At 35.2% G+C, this 11750-nt stretch overlaps 1 protein-coding gene across 1 annotated transcript in view; it reads right to left on the bottom strand.

Moving 5' to 3' along the window:
• Positions 1 to 481: 481 nt before the first annotated feature.
• The window catches only part of LOC142337066 (glycine receptor subunit alpha-2-like), a 56430-nt gene continuing 45161 nt past the window's right edge, over positions 482 to 11750 (bottom strand). The window contains exon 5 of the mRNA XM_075386131.1: positions 482 to 750. Within this exon, the coding sequence (XP_075242246.1) occupies positions 607 to 750 (144 nt within the window). The 3' untranslated portion in view covers positions 482 to 606. The remainder of the gene's footprint in view (positions 751 to 11750) is intronic.

Genomic DNA, 11750 nt, shown 5'->3' with positions numbered 1-11750 from the left:
GTGCGCGATTCTTGTTTTAAGCAGGCTTACAGAAATAACTCGACCGCTAGACATTTCCCGATAAACGCTAGAAGTTCTCGGAGATGTCAAGCAGAGTACGCAACCTATACATGATAAATTAACTGTAATCTATTACGCACCTTTTGAATTCCTCTACTTAGAAACCAAAAATGGATTTTAGTGCGCGGTTGTAATTGAAAAAAAAATCGCCAACAAGTCAGCAAATATTTTATTAAGAGAGAAAAGAAACAAACCTCATTTGTTAAACCGCATCAAAAAGGAGCTATATTTTGTTAGTTAGATTACAGTTTTGCTGAAAATATAAGCGCTTTTCTTTCAATCTGTCATATCTAGTTAAGAGCATACGAGAACCAATACATAATGTTAAAAACTAAAAAGGAAGCTGGAAATGCAATTCGACTGATGGAATCAATTAAGTTGGTCAAGTCTTCTTTTGGTGCAGTTGGTGCCCCTGTGGTGTTTGCAGGAGTGCGTGCTGATGGCTGTGAAGCTGCGGTGGATCTGATTGGCGTTTTCTCAACCAATGGAATTCGCACAGATGGCGACGCTTGATTGGACAAGGGTCGATTGGGTCGTTGCTGCTGTTTACAGGTGTGCCGTTGCATCAATGACCGACGAAGCGACGGTTGTAGTTTCTTCAAAAGTTGATGAGAATCCGACAGTGCTCAATGGTACATAGCTCTCGGAGTCGTTCTTTCGTTTGCCGCCCGTTTTCTTGTTCTTTTGTGCCTATAAAGCAGAAAGCATAGACTGGCTCTGTGAAAACTAACGCCATTTTTTTAAACCTAACGAATGCCGGGAAACATTGCAACACTTCAATGAAAACCAAGCAAAGTACTTTGAAAACAATATTAACAGTAGTTTACGGCAAATTATAGCTGTTAAAAAGGCCTTTCAGACAATCTGTGTGACGCAATTAGTGAATCACGAAGACAAAAAAGGCTTATTCGTACTTAAAGCTTAAACACGGTCAGAATTCTCCCTATGCTGTCATATTCCAAGGGAGGTGGACAGAACGGGGGGGGGCAAAATTTTTGATTTTCTAACTCTTCAGCAGTCTTGGTGTAGTAGTAGTAGTAAGGGCTCTATTAGAACCGCTTAGTCTTTATTTTATCGTCCCGTTCACACCAAAAGTCATGACATTTACCAGGTCAGACAAAAAATGATCAATTGAAAAATTGCAGGAAGATCAACCAAACTAAACCAAAAGTCATGACATTTACCAGGTCAGACAAAAAATGATCAATTGAAAAATTGCAGGAAGATCAACCAAACTAAAAGAATTGCTGCAAAATACGTTGGACAGCAATTCAGCAATTAATCTTGTTTTTGATTTTAGTAAGAGCCGAATATAAAACTTTCGCGCGTGTTCATGCGAAAAATGTTGATATTTTTTAATTGACGGATTTCGATGCTGAGCAAATATATGGTAAAACACAAATTCAGTTTTCAAACAATGCATAACAAGTTTATTTCGAAGTTTCTTCATGTAAGGTGGATCCTCATTATGATTAAAATGAAGTCATTGAGTTCAATCCAGCATGCATTTATACTGTAAAGTCGAAAAAATCACATGTCCTCAGAGCAGCTTAAAACCTCGAAAAAACCTCGAACCCACCCGGATGCGAACCACTGACATCCCATTAATTGACCACCCGCACTTACCACTGCGCTACGAGTCAATCAATTTTTCAATGCTGCAACCGATTTTATATTAGCAACAAGCTTTACTTCGTAGCTCTAGAGATCACTGAAAAATGATGAACGAAAGCGTGAAAAAGTCACTTGCGAATTCAAAGAATGTTCTAGAAGAAAAGCGCAAAATTGTCAAGCAAAAAATTTGCATTAAAAAAAGACACACGTTTACAATAATTGCTATGAACTGCGTTCAAGAGCAATTAAACCCGCTCTTTATGCTTAAATGGTAATTACTATTTTAATAATTACGCAAGTTTGTAGGTAATCATACCAGCGCATACTTTCAAGCTAGTTAAAGCCAGTTGTATTATGAAGGCACTTCTTAATGTTTTGGGTCAATTTTCAAAATTTTAAAAACGAAAGGCAAAGTAAGCCAGTGTTTTGATTTGTTTTCATTTTCTCGGTCAAACTTTTTCATGCCCTCCCGTACTTAACGCCAAGTCAGTATCAATACTGGGCAAGTCTAATTTCAAGTCTAGATATCAGTACTGATTCAGAGCTATGATCATAACACATTTAAGACTTATCAGACTTGGCAAGTCTAAATACAAGTGCGAAAAGAAAGTTCCGTACGTGGATCGAACCCACGCTCTCCATCTCCTGAGGTCTTTGTCCTTCTTACTTCGCCACCTTGACTGTTGAATCTTTTTCTTTTGCGCTATTCTAATACGCTTGAAAGAATCAAATTTCAAGCGAGAAAGCGAGCAAATTATATTACATGAGACACTTGCATTTACAATTGCCCAGTACTGATTAACACTTGGAGTTCGATACGGGCTACTCATACTTGTAAAATTTAAAATGCAAAATGTTTTTGCAAAAAAAATGTTGCAAGATTTGCGCACGGTTGCCAAGAAAGTTTTGACGCAAAAGGATTACTAATGCCATTAAGAAACAAAATATTGAATTGATGCGTTAAACTTGTTAAATAATATAACCAAAAACGGTGTATAAAATAGCATTATAGAATTCTGCCACTTAAAAGAATTCTGCCAACTTGTTCAATTTTGCATTGATTCAATTTTGCATAAATCATATTACTCCTGATCAGAGCCGCTACGGAATTTTGAGTAAATTTACCACAATAAGAAACTAGATTCCATTTTCATAAGTAGTATAAAAAAATGACTAGAACCTCAACGGGGGGGACGGACATTTTTGGAAGCCTGATTTTCTCGGCCCGACAACAACGGGGTGGGACAATTAGAAATTTCTGCGGGGTGACCATCTACAACGGGGTGGGACAATTAGAATTTTTTAAAATGAAGTAAAATGTCCCCCCTATTTTACATATTTACATACATATATACATATACACACTATATATATACATGCATATATATGTATATATGTATGTATGTATGTATGTATGTATGAATGTATGAATGTATGTATGTATGTATGTATGTATGTATGTATGTATGTATGTATGTATGTATGTATGTATGTATGTATGTATGTATGTATGTATGTATGTATGTATGTATGTATGTATGTATGTATGTATGTATGTATGTATGTATGTATGTATGTATGTATGTATGTATGTATGTATGTATGTATGTATGTATGTATGTATGTATGTATGTATGTATGTATGTATGTATGTATGTATGTATGTATGTATGTATGTATGTATGTATGTATGTATGTATGTATGTATGTATGTATGTATGTATGTATGTATGTATGTATGTATGTATGTATGTATGTATGTATGTATGTATGTATGTATGTATGTATGTATGTAGTATGTATGTATGTGTATTGTATGTATGTATGTATGTATGTATGTATGTATGTATGTATGTATGTATGTATGTATGTATGTATATATGTATGTATGTATGTATGAATGTATGTATGTATGTATGTAGTATGTATGTATGTATGTATGTATGTATGTATGTATGTATGTATGTATGTATGTATGTATGTATGTATGTATGTATGTATGTATGTATGTATGTATGTGTATGATGTATGTATGTATGTATGTATGTATGTATGTATGTATGTATGTATGTATGTATGTATGTATGTATGTATGTATGTATGTATGTATGTATGTATGTATGTATGTATGTATGTATGTATGTATGTATGTATGTATGTATGTATGTATGTATGTATGTATGTATGTATGTATGTATGTATGTATGTATGTATGTATGTATGTATGTATGTATGTATGTATGTATGTATGTATGTATATAGTATGTATGTATGTATGTATGTATGTATGTATGTATGTATGTATGTATGTATGTATGTATGTATGTATGTATGTATGTATGTATGTATGTATGTATGTATGTATGTATGTATGTATGTATGTATGTATGTATGTATGTATGTATGTATGTATGTATGTATGTATGTATGTATGTATGTATGTATGTATGTATGTATGTATGTATGTATGTATGTATGTATGTATGTATGTATGTATGTATGTATTTATGTATGTATGTAAGTATGTATGTATGTATGTATGTATGTATGTATGTATGTATGTATTATATTTGTATATGCATGTACATACTGTATTGAGTATATGTATGTATGTATGTATGAATGCATGTATGTGTGTATGTATGTATGTATGTATGTATGTATTATGCAAATGTATATATATATATATATATATATATATATATACAAGTATATATGTAACGCGTATATGTATATGAATGTATGTATACATGTATGTATGTATGTATATATGTATGTATTATGTATATATGTATATGCATGTATATATGTATTGAGTATATGTATGTATGTATGTATGTGTGTATGTATGTATGTATGTATTATGTAAATGTATATATGTATATACATGTATATATGTAACGTGTATATGTATATGAATGTATGTAAACATGTATGTATGTATGTATGTAGGTATATATGTATGTATGTATGTATGTATGCATGTATGTATACATGTATGTATGTATGTAGGTATGTATGTATGTATTTATGTTTGTGTGTATTGTTGTATGCATGTATGAATGTATTAATGTATGTATATATATGCATGTATGTGTATGTGAGTATATATATGTATGTATGTATGGATGTATGTATACATACACACATTCATACATACATACATACATACATACATACAGACAGATTTCAAGAAAAACAAGTTTTTACCTAAGTATGTACACAATTATGGTCATAATCACTTATGTCCATAAATGCATACATAAATTGGTGAAAACAGCAGTAAAACAACTAACCTGTTAGTAGATGTATAAAATCAATAATGATAAATTAAATGGAGAGTCATCAGATCATGCCCAAACATGTTCAGGGTCACAAAACTTTCCAAATAAATTGACCAATCGCAGTGCCGGATTTATTATTCGAGTTAAAAACCAATCAGAATTGAAAGATTTATAAACAAAAACTCTAAACGCTCACGTTCAGTAAACAGTAAATAATGAGCACAATAGGAACAAAAGACATCAAGCTCATTCATGAGAAAGTTTTATCACTGAGAGGTAACATAAATTATACACACGTATCTTATCGACAATTATATTTCGTAGCTGCTTGTTCTTTGTTAGATCCAGAAGTTGACGGAGAAATAGCACTTAAATTTAGACCCTATGGTGGTTTCATTGGAATTGATAATTCAAGACTAGATCCTTTATTGAAACGGAGCAAAGTGCTACGACTTCATGCTGCATTACATGACGCCGCTGGATTTATAAAAGATTGCAGAAACAAAGGCCCTGGATATGTTTACGCTTTCCGTTACTCACCAGTAAACAATTGTCTTTTTGGACACTTGACAGGAATTTTATTCATTCTATCAGTGAAAATTTTTCATTCACAATTGTTTCGTGAATTGGAATGCTAGAAAATTTTGGCAGCAAAACCACAAATATTATTGTCCTCGATCTCGAAGGTTTCAAACTCAAGTCACTTGGATTCATTATAAAAGAACTCAGTTTGTGTTCCAGTTACAACGATACAATATTTTTCAAACCGCCCCTTAAATTCGCTGATTTACCCGCACACGATAGACAAACTGTTATTTGGTTGACCAATAACCTACACGGTCTTGATTGGGACGAAGGTGATATACCTTACTGTGATTTGAAAACAATCTGTCTGAGTTTCAGTTTCCGATTCACAAGGAAAAATTTTTTTGCCAAAGGCATTGAAAAGTGTCAGCTCCTCAGTAAACTTTTACAAAAAACTGTTTATAATCTGGAGGATCTAAACTGTCCCCGAATCTCAGAGATAATATCAGAAGAACAAGTTCCCTCCTGTTATCTTCATTCAAACTTTCGTTCAACAAACGATCAATTATCAAATCACTGCGCGGAACGTAAAGCAAGAATATTCTCACAGTGGACACAAAGTGATGCACAGAGAAGACACGGCAACTTTAACAACTTATCTGTCAGACAACTTGAAGATATTCACTTGCTTGACTCCACTTGACGATCAGCCGATTGTAATATTCAATAGAGTTCAGGATCCCTCTCCAGCAATACAGAATAATTTTTCAAGTGATCAACAGAACCGAGCGAACTATCTCAACAATAAGCCAAACACAGCACAACAACCGCGTTACAACCCGCTTTATAGCGCAGCAGCAAAACGTTATTTTGCAACCATTACTCTTTCTCCCGACGAGCTAGACAGCTTTAGGGCTTTCCTGCCCGTGATAGATAATTTCTATCACTTCCAACTGTACGTAAAAAATAAACAGAGAGCTCGAGAACATCGGAATCAGTTCAATTATAGCTATGAACAAAACAAACGAGAAGCTTATACAGTCCCCCAAAGAGCAGCGAATCCCACGTTGGAAGCAATGGGCGGACAAAAAGGTTCCTCAATTTAGATTGAAAAAAACACCACCAGAACGTGAGCTATCACTTAATGAGATGCCGAATGAGTTGCGGTTATATGTCTTGGAGCACCCCGAAGTTGAAAAAGTCTTCAATCAACCGTCGTTCGAGGAAAATGACTCATCAACCGTTTGTTATAAACTAGAGATAAAAAGTCATATTAAAGGTTTCAATTTATTTGAGTTCTGGTACATGAAACAGTTGACCAGTGAATAATTCAAAGAATTAACATTTTATATCATCCTTGTTTCAATTCACTTTTCACTTAATTATTTTTCTCCAATGAATCAAAGAGACGAGGCTGACGCCGGTATCAGTAATTTAGTCTTCGATGTAAACAACAAGGAGAGGCCCCCATGGCGTTGTTGTTCAAATTCAACAGTGCCAAGGTCCGAAGTAATATTTTTTGTTCAAGTGAGTATCATTGTCTTAATGATCATTCTTTGCTTCTCTATGCTCTTTCTATTATCAGAAAGCTGTGAAGAGAAATCAATTTGGATTGCTCTCTTATCGAGTTTAGTTGGTTACATTTTACCTAATCCTAAACTATGAACAAAGTTATTCTTACACATGACAGGGTATTCATGTCAATTGTAGGACCAAGTGGTTGTGGTAAAACAGAACTCTTGTTTCGAATGCTAAAAGGTTCGACCTTTTATCCACGTTTTGAAAAAATTTATTATTTTTACAAACAGTTCCAACCACTTTTCAAAGATATGCAACGAGTTATACCAGGGATTGAGTTTCTAAAATACTCAGGCTTTGATATAACAAAAAAACTATCGCATTGTCTGCTTATCTATGACGATTCATGTGAAGAAATCTTCAACGATAAAGAATTTGTAAAAATAGCTACCTCAGGACGTCATCGCAAATTACATGTTATATACGTCAAGCATAATTTGTTCCATCAAAGCAAATGGTCCAGAACCATTGATCTGAATACAACACATATAATATTATTCAAGTCGCTTCGTGACATTCAACAAATTGAATATCTTGGAAAACAGTTGAATTGTCTCCAACTGATAAAAGAAGCATACAAACTAGCAACTGCGGAGCCCTTTGGACATTTGATGATTGATCTCGACCCAAAAACTAGCCAGGGTTTACGTTTTTCATCGCAACTAATTGGACCGGATCCTTCTATTTTTTACATTTCATCCCCTGAAGCAGTCATTACAACAATTACAAATGAAAAAGAAACACTTGCTTATGCTCAAGCAATGGGAAAATAAGAGGAAGAAGAACACAGCTCAAATAGAAAAATTACATCAGGGCGATTTCATTTGGTTCTTGAGTGACTGTGTGATGAACGTACTCTCTGGAGTTGTACCAATCAATAAAGTTGAATTAAAAAAATTCGAGAAACCACTACGTAAACTTGCAGACAGGCGAGTTGAAAAAAGTGAGAGAATCAAAATTTTTCGATCAGATTCTGGAATCCGTCTAATTAAACTGATTGCGTTACCTTGTATTGCTTTTCTGGAGCAAAATGCACACTGAAGAGTTTGTGCTAATTCCTCGTCAAATGTATGCGAATGAACAACCTCAAATTGCTCAACTTCTCAACAATAAAAATGTCCGAGAGAAAGCAAAACAAATATCACTGTTGCAAAGAAGCAAGTCTCCACCAGCGCCTTATACCACGCAACAAGACACGCAACAGCAGACGGATAATATTTTGGAGAATGTCAAAGATGAGTTGACTAGAGATGACAAAATTGATACAAAAGTTTCAGCTGAAACCAGGGAGCGAGTTTTGAGAGATATTAAACACCTTGACAGAAAAAAGTTTGAAAAAGCGAGCATAATTTTGGAAAAAATAGTAGAGTCAGAATCTCTATCGTTAGATCAAACATCAAGACTAATGGTTAATAAGTCAAGCACGGGAATTCTTGTCGCAGATTTTCTTTACGATCTACAACAAACAACATCTAAGCTTTCACTTGAACATTACAAAGTCCTGACTTTTCTAGATATCAGTTCACAATTAACTTGTAATACATACGCAAAAAAATTTCTTGCCTTATCACTAAACGAAAAGTTGCAGTTGTTTGAGGATGAACCCGAAAACGAAGAATCAGGGGTCTCGAGAACAGAAGAATCAAAAGCTTCTGGCGACGATGAAGGAAGCTTTGAAGATGCAAAAGACGAGATCCAACCACCCAGCTCGTGGGCAAATTACTTCCTCTCACGTTAAACAATTGAACAAACTATACACAAAAGGTAGTGCAGCTTTTGGTAGCATTGCTAATTTGAAGAAAGCCAGCGGTTTACCAAGATCCAAAGTGGTTCAATACCTTCAGTCGAAAGCCCCATACACAAAATACAAACAATTCAGAAAAACTTTTCCGAGACTAAAAGCTGTTGCATACAGAATAAACGAAATCTGGTCTGTCGATGTGGCGTATATGGATAAAATTGCCCAACACAACAATGGAGTCAAATATTTACTGGTGGCTGTTGATGTTTTATCGCGATACCTTAGAGTGCAACCAATGAAGGCTTTATATGCAAAAGACGCTGTTGAAGCGTTCAAAAAAATGATCAAACAGAAAAAACCAGAAAGGGTTTGGACAGACAAGGGATCCGAGTTTAAAGGTGAATTCAAAAAATTTTGTGAAAAGAAGGAAATTCATTTATATACAACAGAAAACGAAACCAAGTCGGCATTTGCGGAGAGGAATATTCGATCGCTCAAAAACATTATTCACAAATACCTGGAGGAAAATTGGACTTGGACTTATATTAAGGAATTGCCCCAGTTTGTAAATACTATAAACAGTCGTGTTAATCGTGTTACCGAACTTGCACCTAATAAAACTTTCAAAAAACATGAACCGTTTCTAATATCCCTAGCAATTAGCACAAAAAAGTACAAGCCGAAATACGAAGAAGGAGACCTGGTTCGTATTGCAAAGCCAGACGAAATATTTAGGAAAGGTTATAAACAAAATTACACAGACGAAGTCTTCACAGTATTCAAGGTTGCCACCCTCAGTCCACCAACATACAACCTTATAGACGCAAACAACGTAATAATTGAAGGTAAATTTTATGAACCAGAATTAGTCCAAGTGAACGTCATTCCTGTCGAAGACTAAACATGAGTATTAATAAAGAATTTACTATTGATTTGATATCGAATGCATCAATGGGAATTTTTACCAATAATACTATGGCCAAGTTTCGAAATCAACTTGCCCAACCATTACAATTAGATGGAGATTGGCAAGTTGCCCTTGCTTCAATATCATTTCCATCAAACATCAATAATGTAAACTCAGCCGAAATAGTTGCGTATGTCAGTTCTGGCGCTGAACTTGATGCTTCACATAACCGCACCGGACAACTTCGAAGAATTCGCAAAGGCATATACAACAGTTCAGAAGAGCTTCTGGAAGAAATTTTTCGAATCGCTCAATTGAAACAGTTTGACTATGATTTTCACACTGTAACGCAAAAGTTGGTTTTGAAATTTGGACCTAACGAAGGTTTGTCATTCGAAGATGAAGAAGTACCCAGTATTCTTGGTTTTAAAGGAATAAAAGATATTTCGAATCATGGTTTTATTCATATTGGTTACAAGTCAGAAAATGCAGGTAACTCTTTAAACCGACATGTTGGAGATTTTCCAGTTGATATCACTTGTGGATCACAGTTAATATTTGTATACATTGATATAATTGAACATCAGAACGTTGGTGATGTGAGAGCTCCCGTAATAAAAATCATTGAGTCTGAAAGACGTTTGAGAAACGGTAGCATAAACACAGTGACACCCATACACCACAAGTCCTACACAAATTTGGATTACAAGCCAATATTATCAAACAACATTCAGAATATCCAGGTAGAGTTGAGAAACGAAACTGGAAAACTAATTCCTTTTACTGGAACCGGAAAAGTTATAGTCAGTTTAAAATTTCAAAAACTTATTTAACATGGAGGCATACTACAGCAATCAAGCATCTCAATCAATGCCGCATTTTTCCGGACACTACAGACAAAGAGGCAGCGGTTTTGGAGCCCTTGCTGCAGGTATTGGAAGAGTTGCTCTGCCATTAGCACGCAAATTTCTCTGGCCCGCAGCAAAAAAGATTGGTCGTGACTTATTGGTTCAGGGAGCACCAGAGTTAGTAGAAGTTGCAACCAAAAGAAAGTCAGCAAAACAAGCACTGAAAAGCACAGTAGCCAAAACAGCTCGCAAACAAATAGGAGGATCTCTTCAATCACGTATTGCATCAGGTCGTAAAATAATTAGACGAAAAAGACAATACACAAGACCTCGTTCACACCAAAAACGAAAACTCTCAACCAGAAGAATCATTTCTCGAAAACCCCGTCCAAAAAGGAGTCGTCTAGATTTTTTCTCGCGAGTGAAAAATGCGAACTAATATTGTAATACCATCTGAAGCCACTCACAGTTCTTTAGACTTATTTGAAAAACCACCTTTGCTGGTAACATTTGATCAATCATTCGAGCAAAAAACAGGACCGCTTTATTCGCCCTCAGGATCATCATTGGAGTTTGAAGTTGTTGGTGATCGCAACAATTTTATTGACTTGCAAAAAATTTACCTGGAGATCAAGTGTCGAATACTTCAAACAGATGGAACGGATTTGCGCTACACACATGGTGACGCTAATGCCAGTGATCTTCCATATTTTGCTAATAATATCCTTCATTCACTTTTCGCCGACTGTACTGTTTCTGCAAATGGTATCAAAATTTCAACAGCTAATGGACACTATGCACACAAAAGTTTCATAGAAACTGAATTCTCTCACGGTACAGACGCAAAAAAAACCTGGCTAAAATGTCAGGGTTACGAGTATGAGGAAAACCCGGGCACTATTCCAGCAGCAATATCAGATATAAGAAAAAGAACAGTGCGACAATCCGCACGTATAACGTTATATGGAAAGGTGGCGGTTGATTTCTTTTCGTGTGAGAAACATTTGGTTAGTGGAGTTACGTTACGCATTTCAATGAGAAGATCTCAAGATGACTTTGCCGTCATCAGTGAAGACGCAGCGAAACACTACAAGGTTAAAATAGATGAGGCTAATTTATTTATCAGGAAGATGACGGTGTCAGATAATGTTGTAGGTGCAATTGAGAAGACATTATTGAAAACTCCGGCAATT

This window comes from Convolutriloba macropyga, chromosome 3 (genome assembly GCF_964194025.1).
Source record: "Convolutriloba macropyga chromosome 3, txConMacr16.3, whole genome shotgun sequence".
Taxonomy (NCBI): domain Eukaryota; kingdom Metazoa; phylum Xenacoelomorpha; order Acoela; family Convolutidae; genus Convolutriloba; species Convolutriloba macropyga.
This window is presented reverse-complemented; position numbering and strand designations above follow the sequence as displayed.